The sequence below is a fragment of the Festucalex cinctus genome, chromosome 6, assembly GCF_051991245.1.
Source record: "Festucalex cinctus isolate MCC-2025b chromosome 6, RoL_Fcin_1.0, whole genome shotgun sequence".
In the NCBI taxonomy this organism is placed as follows: Eukaryota; Metazoa; Chordata; class Actinopteri; order Syngnathiformes; family Syngnathidae; genus Festucalex; species Festucalex cinctus.
In genome coordinates this window covers 1,111,121-1,130,002 of record NC_135416.1, presented here as the reverse complement: position 1 = coordinate 1,130,002, position 18,882 = coordinate 1,111,121, and the positions used below count along the sequence as shown (strand labels likewise).

At 37.4% G+C, this 18,882-nt stretch overlaps 1 protein-coding gene across 3 annotated transcripts in view; it reads right to left on the bottom strand.

The window, feature by feature from the left end:
- Window positions 1-18,882, bottom strand: part of LOC144020550 (noelin-2-like) — a 25,585-nt gene extending 6,703 nt beyond the window's left edge. Inside the window, exons 1-9 of one of the 3 annotated variants that reach the window (XM_077524140.1) lie at window positions 18,702-18,882; window positions 17,243-17,373; window positions 15,750-15,886; window positions 15,143-15,640; window positions 10,898-11,047; window positions 9,602-9,757; window positions 4,098-4,317; window positions 2,491-2,597; window positions 103-279 (exon numbers count right to left, since the gene is read on the bottom strand). In XM_077524140.1, the coding sequence (XP_077380266.1) occupies window positions 103-279; window positions 2,491-2,597; window positions 4,098-4,317; window positions 9,602-9,757; window positions 10,898-11,047; window positions 15,143-15,292 (960 nt within the window). In that variant the 5' untranslated portion in view covers window positions 15,293-15,640; window positions 15,750-15,886; window positions 17,243-17,373; window positions 18,702-18,882. Of the gene's footprint in view, window positions 1-102; window positions 280-2,490; window positions 2,598-4,097; window positions 4,318-9,601; window positions 9,758-10,897; window positions 11,048-15,142; window positions 15,641-15,749; window positions 15,887-17,242 lie in introns of all 3 variants that reach the window. The other 2 variants (XM_077524139.1, XM_077524141.1) reach the window with 2 other exon arrangements.

The window sequence follows — 18,882 nt, the reverse complement described above, 5'->3', positions numbered from 1 at the left end:
ATTTCCATTAACGTTAATTACCGTCCTTGGCAGGAAGAGAGTTAAAAATGGCGGAATTAGCGCGCGTGCCAGGGTTGAACGTTTGTCCTTTTTTGGACGTACCAGGATGTTGCTCTGGTGCTTGTTGTAGTAGAGCGAACCGTTGTAGACCACGTGGCCCGTGCCGGCCCAGGCGTGCGGCAGCAGGTGCTGCACGAAGTTCTGGCCCTTGGTGAAGTCGGCCATGGTGCGGTACTCCAGCACGCGCCGGCCACGGTAGAAGCCGTCCATGGACCACACCTCGAGCAGGACACGGTCAAACTTTTCAACAACTTTCTTGGTGCAAAAAAATGTGTGATGTTGATATCAAAACACAAATTTCCAATATAAGGGAGTCGTTGAGTTAAGGTGTTTCGTCTTTACAACGGTTACTGACCTGTATATATGACTGGATATAGCCGATAGCCCGTACGCGCCCGTGCAAGCCGTTGAAGTCGCGGGGCGGCCATCTTGTTGCTCCCGCTTAGCGAGCAGACTACCGTATAAACTATACGGTATACGTGCAGATGAGACATATACTATGGAGGACCAAAAGTGTCAAAATTCAAAATAAATTAAATGACTAAATAAATAACTAAAAGTGAAAATAAAAATGGATATAAAAATATTATTTGAAAATTATATATAAAAAAAATATAAATGGAAATAAAAAGAGCAAAATATATATATTTTCCTTGTTTTTTTTTTCCGACTTCGCAAGTGGAATTTTCCAAGTTCACTTCCTGTTTTGAACTCGTAAAAGTCCGACTTCCGAGCATCCTCGAATGCAGCAATTACGATGCTGTCAATGTATGGCGAGAACCGTTTCTTTGGGAGGAGCAATATGGCGGCCTCGCCACCTCAAAAGTCTAATCGGCTATCCAGTCACATATATGCAGATCAGTGGGTTACGCCCGGTCCGCCATTTTGTCTCAACAAGACGCGGACAGGAAGAACAACGGGGCGCCGATGCGGGTCAAGGCGGCCAAATAAATCACACCTCGCAAAAAGGGCCGGTTGGGACGGTTGCCTTGACAACCGCCTCCGTGGCCTCACTTCACATCCAGCGCACGTGCGGACGCGCGCGCACACGCTCGGAAAGAAAAAAATGGAGGAGCTCGCGTTTATTTATAAACGAGTGTCGGAAACTGTGCTACTTTCCGCTCCCTTCATGAATTGGGATAAATAAATACAAGTTTTGAAAGTGGATATGGTGGACGTTCAGTTTTGCTGAAACACCAGGCAGAGATAGACACACACACAAAAAACAAAAACAAAAAAAACGGGGTTATTATAGTTTTGGAATTTTCATTTTAATTAGATTTTATTTCATTTTGAGTTTAGTTTTTTTAGATTGAGTTAGTTTAAATTAGTTTTCGTGGTGGTTCTGTTAGTTTTTATTAGTTTTAGTAATTTAATAAATGCTTAGTTTTAGTTTGGTTTTAGTTAGTTTCAGTGTTAGTTTTAGTTTAAAAAGAAATGTGTATATCACGCACGCAATTCGATTCGATTCACTTAGTTCAATCAAATATTGATTCATAATGGAAAATCAATTCTTCTTAAATAGCATGGACATGATTAAAAAAAAAATTTTTTATTCCTTTTTTGAGTTTTTTTTTAATTTAGTTATTTTTAATTAATTTTCACGGTGGTTCTGTTAGTTTTTATTTGTTTTAATTATTTAATAAATACTTTTTTTTTTTATGTGTTAATGTGTGTTGACCAAGGTTATTATAGTTTTGGAATTTTTCATTTTAGTTTGTTTTTATTTCGTTTTGAGTTTATTTTATTTTTATTTTTTTTAAGTTAGTTTTAATTGGTTTTCAGGATGGTTCTGTTAGTTTTTATTAGTTTTAGTTATTTAATAACTACTTAGTTTTGTTAGTTTCAGAATTACTTTTAGTTTTAGTTGTTTTTTTTTAAATATGTGTTGACCAAGGTTGTTATAGTTTTGGGATTTTTCATTTTAGTCCCTTTTCATTTCGTTTTGAGTTTATTATTATTATTTTTTAAATTTAGTTAGTTTTAATTAGTTGTCAGGGTGGTTCTGTTAGTTTTTATTAGTTTTAGATATTTAATAAATGCTTTGTTTTAGTTGAGTTTCAGTGCATTACATGTGTGCAATGTTTTAAAAAAAATAAATAAAAGATTGGAGCGACGTCATCTTTTGGTGCTTTCCTATTGGCTGCTGCTAGATGATGTCACTTCTGTGCTTTCAAACGTCCTTATTCCGATTAATATTAAAAAAAAAAATCTACTTGAAATCACATGTAAAATCGGCCCCAAAGGCTCATGCATTCAATTCATTACCAGAGACTAAAACGAAGGACATTTTTGCTATTATTAGAGTTAGTTGTGTTTTAATTTTGTTCACGAAATTGTTTTTAGAATTTGAGTTTTTTCGTTAGTTTTAGTTAACTCGAATAACCTTTCTTGTCAGTCACGCGCATGGAGCAGAAGCGTCGGACTCACCCTGCTGTCAGAGCTGGGAATCATGGCGTCAGTCATCCAGGAGCCAAAGCGGGAGCCCGACGCCCGCACGGTGATGGGGCCGTTGACGGCTGTCAGACGGCCGCAACCTGCCCGCCCACAACACGCAAAACAAAACAAAAAACAGAACATGCTTTTATTTTAGCGCGTGTGGAGAAAAAAAGTCCATTAAATCAACACAATTCTATTTTCTTGTGGGGTAGTTTTTTTTTTTTTTTTTTTTCCCCTGAGGTCACCTTGTAATTCATTCGATGTTTCGAGATGTTTCATTCGGTACAAAATACCAAATCACATACAATAAAAGCTGCAAGTCTTTAACACATTCACTGCCAGACCAGAAAAAAAATATGCATCATTTGACGTCTTTTTCCGTCAATGGCAGTGAATGAGTTAATCTTATTAAATTATATTTAAAAAAATCTGACTTTATTCTCCAAAACATACTTTTTACTTATAAGTAAAGTTTTGGGCCAAGAAGAAAAAAAAAGCAACTTAATTCTTGAAGACATTTAACTTGATTCATGTAATATTATGCCTTTTTTTTCCCCACAGAAAATAAAAACATGTTGAAAATTCTTATTTTTCATCTTGGAAAAAGATAATCACAATTTTTTAAAATCTAAATCTAATTAATGGCTTTAGTCTTGAAATATGGTGGCTTATGTTAAAGGACTTTTTTTTTCTGGCAAGATTTTTTAAATTAATTAATATTACCCCCCCCCCCCCCCCCAAAAAAAAATCCTACCTTATTGCAAGATTTAAAAAAAATTACAAATCTGACCTTAATTGCAAGATTTAAATCAAATCTGACCTTATTGAAAGATTTAAAAAAAATCTGACCTTATTGCAAGATTTAAAAAAAAATCTGACTTTATTGCAAGATAAAAAAAAAAAAACTGCCCTTCTTGCAAGATAAAAAAATAAATAAATCTGCCCTTTTATTTTGAAAGTTTAAGACAATACTAAAAATGATTTTGACACCCCCCCTCCCAAAAAAAATAAAATAAAATTATTTTTGGTAAGACTACAATACTATATAATATATATAATGTACTTTGAAAAAACAATCTCATAGTACTGTATTCTATTTTTTTTTTTCATGAAAAAACTATATAAAAAAAACAACATATATATGTCAAAGAAATATGAAAATAAATTTTATTGGCCCAAAAAAAATATCCCAAGGTATTTTCTTAATTATTAATTGGACCTTTTTTTTATTTTACTTAAAATCTATCTTTAAAAAAAAAATCTGACTTTGTTTTCATAATATTACTGTATAACTAGCTTCATGAGAAAAATAATGACTTGTGTAAAAATAAAAAATGTCCATGTCAGTAAAAGTCCAACAAATAGGGCTGTGAACAACGAAAATCATGACACCCCCCCCCAAAAAAACCCCATCAATTTTAAGTCTGGACACCCAGCTGCTGTAACGTACTTCGTTGACGCCAATTACTGCACTAATTGGCTATTAGGCTCGTTATTTCCACTTTTTTTTTTCCCACCTGGCAATGGGTTCCCAAAAAGCCACTATCAAACGATGAGTAATGAGTAATCAATAGTGCGTAGTGAAGTAGTTACGGGACCGAGTTTGTTCATGCAGCTGTGCAGTCTGGTCTCCAGCAGCAGGACCCTCCTCTGCAGCTCCTCGTAGTCGTACGCGCCCACCTCCTCCTGGATGGCCGTCAGGGCCGCCGACAGGTTGAGCAGCTCGCCGCGCAGGGCGGCCAGCGTCTGCACGTCGGCGCGGTACTGATCCGCCGTCGACAGCAGGGGCTGAAGCTGGGTCACCTGACCTTTCAGCTCCTGAACAAACACCACCACAAGCACACGAGACGGTTAGCACCCCCCCAACACCTCAAATGGACTCGGAATGGGGCAGGGGAGAGGCTTCTTTATAATATTATAAAATATATAATATAATATTGAATAAAATAGTCTAAAATGTAATAATAATAATAGAATAATTTAATATTATAATATTATAAATTAATATTAACCCTAATATTGTAATATAATATTAGGGTTATTTAAAAAAAAACAAAAAAAAAAACATTTTTATAATCTGGGATATTCTTTTATTGGATTTACAAGGTAATTTGGTTTGTAAATGTAATTTTTTATTTTTTTTTTGGCCCCAAACGGCTGGTATGGTTGAGATTGAAACCATCTTTTTTGAAAAAATCTGACTTCATTGTCATAAAAAAAAAAAACCAATCACAATTTTTATAAATGCCACTTTTTCTTTTCTTTTTCTCTGCTTTTATGTGCGATTAATGACAATTCCAAGATGTGATTAATCTGATTTTAAAAATTCATCGTTTGACAGCTCTATCTAATCTAATGAATCAACTACAAAAAAATTTTTTGCAGTTTTGTATCCTGACAAATAGAAATTAATTATTAAAAAATCCAATTTCAGATTAGGATTTAAAAATTGTGACTTTTTAATTAAAAAAAAAAAAAAAAGTCTACTTTATTCTAGAAAAATCTGAATTGTGTATTCTCTATGATGATCCTGCTCATTAAAAACATAAAAATAAATAAAAAATTAAAACGTCTGATATGAAGTATTTTATTAAAAAAACAAACAAAAAACAAAAACAAACAACCTCATGTTTAAACTGTACTACTGTAATTCATTTTGGGAAAATTGCAATTCTTTTGCACTTGAAAAGAAGACACTTTTTTTGTTCTCTTCAATTTCATGACAAGTTGTCTGTTGATTTTCTAGTCCTCCATCTTGTTTCTGCCGGCCGGCGCGAAGGCGCCGCCAAAGCAAGACGCGAGCGGCGCTCGCTAAACGGAAATGAGCCCCAAAAGAAAAGTCCCATCTGCCGGGCACGAGAATAATCCCTGCGGATTCCCGTCGTGTGCCACTCCGGGCGACGAGTTGCGCAACAAGACGCCTTTTTATTTTTCATGAGTTGGCTGCATGCGCAAGATTGCACAATTGGGGAATGAATGAATGAATGAAAGAATGAATCCAGGCCAAGCGCATCCGCTTGGAGATTTTCTTTTTGGGGGAGGTCTCTCTGGACTTGTTATCCAGGTCTTTCTTTTGTGACGCTTATTTGCCTCCATTTTATTTGGAGGGAAGTCATGCACATCAATCATCATCATGCTCGTCGACTCTATCCTATCATGCCGTGCTTTTTTTTTTTCCTTTTTTTTTTTAAACATACTTTTTGCTTTGTTTACTTTTTTGGCCTTTGCGCGGAAAATAACTGTAAATGGAAAAAAAAAAAAAAAACATAAATGATGAATAAAAAAGAATTTAGATAAAGTAAAAATCATACCAAAATGAAAAAAACATATATAATAAATGTTAAAAATATACACTTGTGCTGTATACTGTAATAAGTACATAAAAAAACATACTTTTAATGGAAAAAAATGAATTTAAATGAAAAAAAAGACCATATATAATGAATAAAAAATAATTTATAATAAACTAAAAATCATACCAAAACAAAAAAATACAATAAATGAAAAAATATATACTGTATACTGTAATAAGTAAATTTAAAAAACAACAACATACTTTTAATGGAAAAAATGAATGTAAATGAAAAAAATCATATATGATGAACGAAAAAGCGTTCATAATAAAGTAAAAATTATGCCAAATCGAAAAAACAAATGATAAATATATATATATATATATATATATATATATATATATATATATATATAATTAAAGTGATTTATTTATTTATTTTCAATTAATGCAGATTTCAATTATCTGGAGTAGTTTTTGGAACATAACGCAAAATAAACGAGGGAACCCTGTATTGAGTTTTTTTTTAGTATCAATTTAGTTCAATTTGTTTTTTTACAATAATGTGAAATTTTTTCATATCGCCAACCTTCCCACAATATCGTATTGTCGTAGATGTTAAATTGTCGCAAGAACACGTTGAGGAAATTGCCTTTGATATTTTGCCAAGTCACACGATTCAAGACATTGGACGAAAGGCTTCATTCATTCACGCCGCTGGCAAGTGGAGCTGCTGCCGCATGTTGAATTTATATTCAATGACTTCAATAATCAATCGCCACGTGCTATTTTTAGCAACGCTCGCGGGAAGGGTGCGGAAGTCGGGCTGCGGGACATCGGAGGAGGGTTTCCTCTCCGCAGGGGTTTCCGGATGAAAGGAAGGAATTGGAAAATGGTTGCCCGCAGGCAGATGAAGATGAAGATGAGGAAGAGGAGGAGCAGCATTAGCAAGTAAAATCAACTTGTGTTTTTTGTTGTTTTTCTTTCCACACTCTCGTTGACTGTAATCAGATGCTGCGCGGGGAATTCGACAAGGTGTCAGAGCACAACGAATATCGATTTATTTATTTATTTTTTCCCATCTCAGCCAATATAGCTACAGATGTTGTTTCTTGATTAGGATGTCAAATGATAATCGTTTCCTCGCATCATGTGGGAACGATTTCCTTCGTCGAACCTAACTTGCGTGTTTTTGATGTCGTCAAAGTCTGTCATGTTTCGGTTTGGTGGGGTTGGGTTTTTGTTTAGTTTTTGGGTGTTTATGTTGTCTTTTGTCTGGTTTGTCTCCCCTTGTCTCATCATAGTTAACCTCTTCCACCTGTGTGTCTCCCCTCGTCCAGCCAAGTTTGTCCACATCCATCCACGTCCGTCCACGTCCAACCAAGTCGTCTACATCCAGCCAAGTCCGTCCACATCCAACCAAGAAAAACGCCTATGTATTTTTTTGAAAACCTTTTAACAATAAATAAATAAATAAATGAATAAAAAATAAATAAACATTTTTGTTTTATTTTTTAAATATTTTTCAGGAAAATTATTTATGTAATTATTTACAAAAAAAAAAAATCATAATCTTAGTACCACCCTTTGAAAATCAGAGAATGTTGACAAGAAAAATAATGATAATAATAGGTTTTGTCAAGTGAAACAACTCTGGCTGCACTAAATAGAAGATTGAAAAAGGAAAAATGTGAAATTGTATTATTCATGTTGACTAGTGAAACCAAAGCAGAGGGAGCGTTTTTATCGTCTATCGTCGTCTCGCTGCTTTTTTGGCACTCAGAGGCGACGGGGGGGAAGATTTAAAAAAAAACAAAAAAAACACAGAGATGATGCCTTGTGTCCTAAAAAAAAAAAAAAAAGAAGCGCTTTCAACTCTGCAGGCTCACCCAGAGGAGTTCACACATCTGAGCGTGGAACCATCCGGAAAAGTTAGCCGTGAAACTGATTAGCGCGCCGCTCCAGTCAAGCTAACGAGCACAAACGAGAGCGGAACGAACATTTGGGATCATCGTGCGCAAAAAAAAAAGAAAAGATAAAATGTCTTCAACTAATCGAGCATACAGATTTTTGAAAAACAATTTGTCTTTCATGAACCTAACATAATGAAACTTATTAAATGTACATAGTAATTTAGTTTTTAACTAACCTAAGTGTTTTAATAAAAATTTGAGTCTTTGCTGAACAGAATGTAATTAACTTTGTGTATATATTTAGTTGAGCTAAGCTACGTAAGAAAACAAAAAAAAACCTAATATTAATTTCGAATCGCTACTACCACCTGTGGCCTAAAAATGAAACAGCATTCTTGTTTTGTTTTGTTTTTCGGCCGAATCGATTTTTAAACATTCATTTTTGATGGAAAAGTATTCAACAAAACTTCTTACTTAAGGTTAGGGTTCAAACCTTGAGCATGGACGACTTGACTTGAAGTTTCAGATAAATAAATAATACGTTTTCATACAAACCTTAGAGTGTACATGTACAACTTTACTGATTGGAATTTTCTAAATTTGAGTAAAAAAAAAACAAAAAACCCCCCGCAACAATCGACTTATAAATTCGTATCGGGATTAATCTGCGTTGAATCGTGACCTGATGAATCGTGATGCGAATCGAATCGTCGGGTACTCGGCAATTCACATCCCTAATGCTAACCTAGCATTTTAAATTAGCATTAGCATTAGCTTAGCATTAGAAAACGTTCCATGTCAGTCCCACTGAAAAAGAATGAGGAAAAGTTGATCTTTAACGTTAAATTGTGCGAGTGCCGAATCAGACGATATATATATATATATATATATATATATATATATATATATATATATATATATATATATATATATTAGGGGTGTTAAAAAAAAAATCGATTCGGCGATATATCGCGATACTACATCGCGCGATTCTCGAATCGATTCAATAATCGGCAGAATCGATTTGTTTTTTTTTTTTGTTTTTTTGTTTTTGTTTTTTTTTTTTAGGATTCACACCTTGAGCATGGAAGAATGTTATATGAACGGAACATTAAGCCTTAATATTTTATTTTAATGCTGTTCAAACATGAAACAGATTACAACCTCTATAAGACTGAAATTTCAGATAAATAAATAATACATTTTCATGTAAATCTTACACTCTACAAGCTTACTGATTAGTATTTTCTAAATTTGAATGAAAAAAATCGCAACAATCGACTTATAAATTCGTATCGGGATTAATCGGTATCGAATCGAATCGTGACCTGTGAATCGTGATACGAATCGAATCGTCAGGTACTAGGCAATTCACACCCCTAATATATATATATATATATATATATATATATATATATATATATATATATATATATATATATATATATATATATATATATATATATATATATATATATATATATATATATATATATATAAGTTGAAATTTAAACGGTGTAAATCGGAAGTATTATGTGGGAGTTGTTTGATGCCAAAAAAAAGTGAGGAGAATAAAATGCTATTAGCCCCTTCAACGAGCCAGATTATATATTTTTGCAGTGCAAAAAAAACAAAAACCGGCAGAGAGCCGACTATAAAAGCGCCTCCTCTGCTTTGGTTTCGTAAGCCAACATCAATAATACAATTTTGCATCCCTCCCCATCGGATTCTTCTTCTTGTTTGTTTTTCTTTTCTCCCATGCAGAGCTTTCAATCTTCGACTTAGTGCCGCGATGCAGGTGTCAGCATGAGGACAGCATCCGCGCGCTGTTTAATGTCCCCCCCCCCGCAATGCTTGAAATCAATGTGTGTGCGTGTTGGTGCGTGCGCGCGCGTACCTGCAGACCCTTGGACGTGAGCGTCCGGGGGCTGCTGGCGTACGAGTGCAGACGTCCGTCCACGCCCCGCAGCAGCGGCTCCGACTCGCGGAAGTGTCGCAGGTCCCGGGAGGTCCGCAGGTGGACCCCCTCCACCGACTGACTCACGTTCTGCACCTGAACCACAAAAAAAAAAAAATTTGGTGTCTTTGATATTTACCAAAGTGCATAAGTTATGTTGCTGAAGACTCAAATTATCTTTGATGTTTTACGAGCAAACGCATCCTTGTAATCATCAAACGTCATTTCAAGTCTTCAATGAATACGTGAATATGAAATGTGTATAAATTACAAAAACATGTTTCGGCACAGATTGGAAATTGTCTTGATTTTTCAACAACATTTCAACACTGAGTTAAGAAAAAGTATGTTGGGTTCATTGAGGAAGCTTTAATTGTCTTTGATACTTACAATTTAACGTGTTTTTGTAAACTTCTAAGACAAATGCACTCACACCATGTATACGTTCGGTAAACATCAAAGACACTGTTGCACCTTCGACAAACTTAACGTCCATGTTTTTGTCAACATCAAAGACAATTTTGAGCCTTTGACAAACTTAATGTAAAACATAAATAGCAAATTTGCGCCTTTGAAAAACTCAACGTAAATGTTTTTGTCAACATCAAAGACAATTTTGGGCCTTTGAAAACTTAATGTAAAACATCAAAGACAATTTTTGAGCCTTTGACAAAGTTAGTGCACGTTTTTGTAAACATTATAGACATTGTTTCGTCTTTGACAAACAATGTACGTTTCGTAAATATCGAAGACAAATTTGCGCCTTTGAAAACTTAACGTACGTGTTTTTGTCAATACCAAAGACAAATTGGAGCCTTTGAAAACTTAATTTAAACATCAAAGGCAAATTAGCGCCTTTGACAAACTCAACATAAATGTTTTTGTCAACATCAAAGACAATTTGGGGCCTTTGAAAACCTAATGTAAAACATCAAAGACAATTTTTTAGCCTTTGATAAAGCGTAGTTGTTTTTGGAAGCATCAAAGACAATTCTGCGCCTTTGACAAACTTAGCATACGTTTTTGTCAACATCAATAACAATTTTGAGGCTTTCATAAACGTAGTGTAAAACATCAAAGACAATTTTGAGCCTTTGATAAACGCAACGTACATGTTTTTGAGAACATCAATAATTTTTGAGCCTTTGACAAACTTAATGTAAAACATGAAAGACAATTCTGCGCCTTTTTAACATACATGTTTTTTGTCAACCTCAAAGACACGCGCACACCGACCTGTTGAGTCAGCAGGTTGAGCTGTCGACTGCGGTGGTCTCGCTTGCAGAGGTTGCGGGCGGGAGCGACCACGGCGCACACGCAGCGGCCGTCCGGGTCCGACGCGGTGCTGTACACCTGCCAAGCCTCCTCCGAGCCCGGATACAAACCCTGCGCGATACAAACACAACACCGACAAACGTCAACAGCAATCCTCCACCTTCCCACTTTTTATGGCTTCATAAATGCGGCCGCTGTCGAGTCTTTTTTGCATAATTGTGCACTCAGGCATTCAAAATCGGAGAATCCCAAGCCGACTGATTCTCTCTCTTCCCCCCGCATCTCCGAGCGAGCGGCAGATTTGGCGGGAATCGTCCGGCTGGCGCTTTCCAAGAAATTCCTTTTCACATTTTTGGAGTTGGACACGTTTCAAATAAACACATGCCCCCAAATGACATCACGATGACGAGTTCCGTTCCTACGCCGGCGACGTAATCCAAATTCCAACTGTGCCGTTCAACACACGTTATTAATTTATTTTTTACTTGTTAAAAAATAGTCACCACAACGGCCTTATATTAACTGCCTACGACCTATATATGTCTCGTATAACCACACGTAAAGCGTATGATTTAAAATAAAGTAGTCTGCTGGCGAGGTGGGAGTAACAAAATGGCCGCCCTGTGACTTCAACGGTTTGCACTATCAAACAACAACACAACCTGAAATAACGTCAAAATGGCGCGATGACTGTGGGAAATTAACACTCATCCGTATCTATTACTGGATAGCCGATAACCCGTACACGCCCACGTAGGCCGTTGTAGCGACAGGGCGGCCATCTTGCTCCTCCCATCTCGCGAGCAGACTACTGTATAAACTGTACGTCTACGTACATATTAGACATATACAGCTCGTGGACAGTATAAGGCCGGAGCGAGGTTATTTTAGTTAACTAGAACTAACGAAAAAATTATATATATATATTAAGGGTGTCACGATTTCGATTTTTTATCGAAATCGATCGAAATTACGTCACGATTTCGAGCATCGAAATAGAAGAGAGGACACACGATTCTATGCCGCCCCCCCCGCCGCCACCGCCGCCACCGCCACCTCCCAGGAAAGCAAATGAGACGCAGCCATTCAGCTACTAGCTAACGGCACTTGTTAGCTGACTTCTCCTGCAGTCATGATGGCAAGCGCGGACAGACACAGCAATGGTGCTTCAAGCCGCTCCCGCTTCTCTCGTCACCAGTTTGGAAACATTTTGCGTTCCCGGTGAGTTATGTCGACAACGTTCACGTTGTCGATAAAAAGACCACAGTTGCAATATATGCTATGTGCGCGTACTGTACTCGGCCACGGTGTTACGCCCGGCTCGTCAAGGGGAAGGGAAGTAACACAATAACAGAAAATATAGAGTAGATAAACACGGGTCGACTTTAACATCTGAGTAGTTTTAATTGAAATTTCAGGCAGGGGTTTGACAAGGGAGTGAAAGTGGAAGGTGAACAAATAATAACCGCATTTGACAGAACTGACAGAACGGAGGAGAAACAATAACCAATAGGGGTATAATACACGGATACACAATAGCGTCGCGCTGGCACAGTCGTCCAATCGGAGTGTCGCGCTGGCACAGTCGTCCAATCGGAGTGTCGCGCTGGCACAGTCCTCCAATCAGAGTGTCGCGCTGGCGCATTCAAACTGAAGTACCATTATACGGGCACCAGCCGACACAAACACACACATACATACTAGGGGAGCGGAGCCGGCGGCGGGCCCGAGCCGCCAGCCTATAACAACGGGAAACACGACAAACATGACGGGACATTTACGCAGGCATCACAAAGATTTAGATTTATCAAATTCAACTAGAAGTGGGAAAACAACGGTCCAACCAACTATTTCATCCTCATTTACAGTGAAACTTCCACACACTTCAGCTCGCGCGAAACGCCAGATCCATAGGTCTATTTATAGCAGCAGACCTGCAGCCTTGGAAAACGCTGGATTCAAACATTTAATTAGTGTACTTGAACCACGCTACAGTATGCCCAGCAACTGTAAATGTTGGGATATAGTTTGTTCAGGCTGTATTTGTTCCATGACTTTGGATACAATATATTTTTTGTTGTTGTTGCACATTGCACATTATTTTAAGAGGAACGCACAGCACACTGTTGTAACCAAAAACAGTCAATAGATGGCAGGCACCCACTGTGACTTTTTGTTTTTGTTTTTTTATTTTTTATTTTACACTTCAGTAAGAACAAGACGGTTAACTTTATATTGTAAATAAATTCTTTGAATTTGATCATTCCTGCCTAATGTCAATTATCATATATTACATAAATTTACACAAAAATAATATGGAAATTGCATCACCTATATGTAGCCGATCTTTTGAAATAAGATTTACTGTACAATGAATAGAACCAATGATCATAGACTAGCCTTAGCCTACAGAAGCATATGCCTCTGTGTTATAAAGTGGGGGAGCGAAAAAAAAAAAAAAAAAAAAAAATCGAAAAAAAAATCGAATCGTGACCCCAAAATCGAAATTTAAATCGAATCGTGGAGTTGGCGAATCGTGACACCCCTAATATATATATATATATTAGTGGAAATTAACAAAAAAGAAGGTGCTACGGACAAGGCACGGGCGCCATAAATGAAATAAATATTGAAAGGCATACATGGTAACTGGAGGACTCCCTCATTAGCTTTCACCCGATACGATGATGAGGAGCAGTGATTGGCTAATTTTTTCTGTTTTGTTCGTAATCCCGACAGAATGCAACGCAACAGTCGTTGCCGTCAAAAATGACAAACATCTCTAAGGAGCCTCACGCAGCCTCCAACATCTCCGTCTGCTTTGTATGTGTGCGGTGACATCAACTCCAGGGTTAGCCAAGGTTTGTTGTTGCTACGGTAACAAATGGGCAGATGATGTCCCACGAGCCAGCCAGCCAGCCTTCCCAGAGAGAAAATATCACCCCTGGTAGCAGAACCAACAAATGTGTGCATTTCAAAATGTTGCACATAACAAGAAAATGGCAAACGTTACAATTCACCAACGCTGGCCTTGAGTCCTCGTCAGGGGCGGAGCTACGTGATTGGACCGGTGGTAGCGTTTTAAAATCTTTCGTTTTTTAATTTTGTTAATTTTTTTATTTGTTAATTTAATTTATTTAAGAAAATTAATTGAAATTTTTTAAGGAAAAAAATAATGACGTTCAAATATCCGCCTCCAAAAATGTTGCCATTTTTTTTGCCGATTTTTCTCTCTGTTTATTCACACTGGCTCCCAATCAGCTGCAGAATAAGATTTCAAAAATTCTGCTATTGGTCTATAAATCACTGAATGAGTTGGATCTTGAGTACATTTATTAAAAAAAAGAATAATTAAAAATTAAAAATTGCTGACAGAATATAAACCCAGTGGAAGCAAGAGTTCAAAGGAAACATGGTGAAAGTGGGCGTGGAAAGTGATACTTAATGAAAAAGTTCAACGTCTGTCCCATTGAAAATGAATGGGGAAAAATTGATATTAAATTGTGCAAATACTGTAAGTAATGTGGAATCAGACGATATATACCCCGGGAGGCATCCATTTTTGAAGCTAGTTGAAATTTGAACAGTGTAAATTGGAAGTATTATGTGGGAGTTGTTACGCGGCAAATAATCATAATAACATATGTGGGAATGCTTCAGCATTTCCAAAACTAGACTAAGTGCAATTTCTGGAGAAATTGCGTGGGAATGCTGAAAACAAATTGAGGGTTAAATTATGAAATTATAACCTCCTGGTTACTGGACGATGCACTTTACCAACTGTGCCACCGAACAGTATCAGACACCTGGTAATGATGATAATTTATATATATGGAAGTGGGCGTGGAAAGTGATACATAGAAAAAGTTCAATGTCTGTCTCATTGAAAATTAATGGGGGAAAGTTTATTTTAAATGTTAAATTCTACTCTAAGTAATGTGGAATCAGATGATATATACCCCGGGAGGCGTGAATTTTTGAAGATAGTTGAAATTTGAAATTGGAAGCATTATGTGATTAAGTTGTTACGCGGCAAATAATAACAACATATGTGGGAATGCTTCAGCATTCCCACGACTAGAAGGTGCGCCTAATATTTTGACCTGCCAGTTTTCATCCACCCTCCGTGGACTTTTTGGATGCTTAATTCCTTTTTTGTGTGTGTGACACGTGCGTGTGCGTGTGTAATCATAAGCGAGTACATACGCTGACGATGCGTTCGTGCGTGCCATCCGGCGAGACGCCGACGGCGGTTCCGTTCAGTCCCACCAGCGAGGGCAGCGTTTGGGACATCCAGTTGGTGACCATGGCCATGGTGCTCAGTACGGCGCCGATCTTCAGCATGGGCACGCTCATCTTCACGCGCGCGCAATTAAACTCTTGACATGCTTTCAAAAAAAAGAAAAGAAAAAGAAAAGAAAAAAAACGTCTGCTCTGTTGCTTCCCCGACGTCAAGTCTCCTCAATGCCGTTCCATCCCGTCATGGCCATGTGAGCTTGCTTCCAGGATGCTGTCAGGAGCCCTTCTCGCTCTCTCTCTCTCTCGCATCCCTCCTCTTCCAACCTGAGATGACGTCAAAAAAAAAAAAAAAAAGCCCGTGTCCTCTTTTTTTTCCTTTCCCTCCCTTTTGTCCTTGTCCTCCTTTTCCCGTCCACTGCAGTCCGCCTCCTCGCTCTGCTTCCTGTCCACGTATTGATTGATTGCCTGCATGAGAGAGAGGAGAGAGAGAGAGTGATGCTGGGAATTGATCAGATGCTTATTTTTATTTTTTTTGCATTGTGGTGCATTTTTTTCTCAAGTGCAACACTCCCACCTTGTGGTCATCAATTAGTCTCCCGCCGTTTCATTTGTATGATTTGCGTGGAGCTTCCTGCTGAAGGGATTTGGGGGGGGGCTGCTAGCCAAGTGGTGGACTCGGCTCGAGTGCTGATCAGGATGTCCTCAGTTCAACTGCAAGATAGTAATGGTGGAGCCAAATTATGGAATAACAAATGTACAACGTATTCTAAAATTATATTTATTGTTAGCCAGTAAATGGACATTACAGACAACCAGCATTATCAAACAATTATTACTCTACGTTTACGTTTAAATAAAACACATTTCAATAAACAAATCCAAAAATTGACCAGCAGGGACTGATGTGGACAAAAATAATAATAATAATAATAATAATTAAAAAAAAAAGATACTGAGCCAAAGTGAGTCCCCATATTTGAAAAATTACTAAATATTTTCTGATGTCCAATTTCTGCGTGACCTTTTTGCCCAATCCAGCAATGCATATTCAAAGAACAAATTCAAAGTTCATATTTACTAAGCCATTAATAATCATGTACATGTAGGCATTGGGCTAGAAAAGAAAAAAAATCAGTATATAATTGTCAAACATAGAAGTGCATTGGGGGGGAAGTTCCACCCCCCCCCCCCCCCCAAAAAAAAACAAACAAAACAAACAAACAAAACAATAAACAATCTATTTACATTTTTCACACCAAAGGGGGAAAAAAAAAAAAACACGAGAAAAAAAGAGCTAAACAATAATTTTTTTAAAAATCAGATTAATCACATCTCAGACTTTTGATTAATCACGAGTAATCGCTTTAATAAACATTCATTTTTAGCAACATTTTTTGCTTGCCAAATTTAAAGAGCACTATTTCCAATTCCTTGCTATGAGACCACTGATAAACTTATAGCTTTACTAACCTTGGTTATTGTTGCGGAACTAAGAATGAGGGATTCGGGCAGGTTTATTATTTACACGGAGTTCGTTAGCTCGCTCACATGCTAACATTAGCATTACAGCATTGTGGGTGGAAACTGAAGGGCACATGACGGTAAAAACAAACAAACAAACAAACAAACAAAAACATCCGTGTTTGTGTTGAAGTCCTGACAAAAAAAAACTAAAACAAAAAAACACGTCATTAGCATACCTAGGAAGCTAACTAGCTTGCTCATGTTTTCTGGGATTGCTCCACTAGGACATTCTTCACAATACTGTAGACTACAAAATTCTATTGCAAAAACATTTTTTTTACTTGACCTCCTTGAAGAAGGTACAAAAAAAAAAAAAAAAGATTAAAAACTCCATCACCCTCAAATTGCCTAAATTCAAACCGCCGCCTTTGACAAGTGATGTATAATGTATGGCTGAAAATGGGTTCCGAACAGTCCCGAACGGCTTGTTGTGTTCACTCGAGCGTGTCGCTAGATGTGCTGCGGACGCGCTTAAGATGTCATGAATGATGAATGAGCAGCCTGTGCTGAATGCAAATCACCTACAGTACCTGCCTGCCTTACCCGTAATTCTGAAGGTGGAAATAAAATATGAGTACGACCCATCTATCGTGATGAAGGAATACTCTTCAATGACGGCGTGCTCATCGCCCGACGGGGACTGCGGCAGGTGGAAGAACAACTGTCCGTTGGTACTGCAAGTAAAGTTGTCAAATTGTTAATAACAAAGTACACATATGCAGTTGCCAACGTCACTACTGCTACGTAGCAAAAAAAAGTTCCTATTTCTTGTTCTACTCTACCGTTCTGTGGCTATTGCTATGCTAATTATTAAGAGCTAACACCGTTATGCTAATCTGTGAATCAGAGAGATCTAATATACCGTTCTGTGGCTATTGCTATGCTAATTATTAAAAGCTAACACCGTTATGCAAATCTGTGAATCAGAGAGATTTAATATACCGTTCCGTGGCTCTCGGCTATCGCTATGCTAATTATTAAGAGCTAACACCGGTATGCTAATCTGTGAATCAGAGTGATCCAATATACAGTATACAATGCTGTATATATAAAATTATATTTCATCACGAGTTACATTTGTTCATTAGTGCAAGGATGTAGCTAAAGGTTATCTAATACAAGCTAATGCTGCTAACGCTGATCAGACTGGGGCTCTGCTTACCTTATAGCTTTGACATGATGGTGCTTCAGGTTTTTTCGCTCTGAAATGTTCTCCAAACAAGCTGCTAATCATGTGATTTCATAAATGAGACAAACTGTGTCATCACATTACAGACACATAATTGTCACAAAAAGTACACACGCTGAAGTAATGATGATCTCATCTCAATTTACTCACAAAATGGCTACAGTATATGTGAAATTTGGGCCTGTTTAGCTGACACAAAGATATGATTGTGTATGAATGCTGTATAAGACTAGAAAAATCTTGTAATTGTTCAGCCTGCTACTCCAAGTTATACATTAACAGGCATAGATATTGACGTACAACGATACACTGTTTGGAGTAAGTGAAAGGTGCTGTTTCGATTTGCGGCGAATTGACCTTGCCGTGGCACACACCTGTCCGCCCACAAAATGCGACCAACAGCGTCCTCCGACATTTACCGGTCGAGAAGAGCTGAAGTGCATTCACAGTAACGGTAAGTTTGTGGACAGTATTCCCGTCAAGCAGTGTAAGAATGAATTTATATTACCTCATAGTTTCAATGTTTTGTTGGCATTTATAGTAAATAGTAAGTCAACAAACGTGTGGACGGTTAGCTACCCGGAGCTATCGTTAGCTTTTAGCTAAAAAAAACAAAAACAAAAAAAACAATGGAGAACATTATCTTAGTGCAGAGTAGTAGTTTCTGCTCATTTTGGAGGGATTCGACTGGTCGTGTGTGCAAGTTTGTTCTGTTGGCATTTATAGTAAATAGTAAGTCAACAAACGTGTGGACTGTTAGCTACCCGGAGCTATCGTTAGCCTTTGGCTAAAAACAACAATGGAGAACATTACCTTAGTGCAGACGTAGTTGTTTTTGGTCATTTTGGAGGGATTTGACTGGTCGTGTGATCTTCCACAAAGTTTGATCCAGCGCAGACATTTTTTCGTAGTTTTTTTTGAAGGTTTAGGGGAGGGAATAAAGCGGACAGTGTCTCTCTTACACAAGCTTTAGATTGAGCGCGATATACGTTCT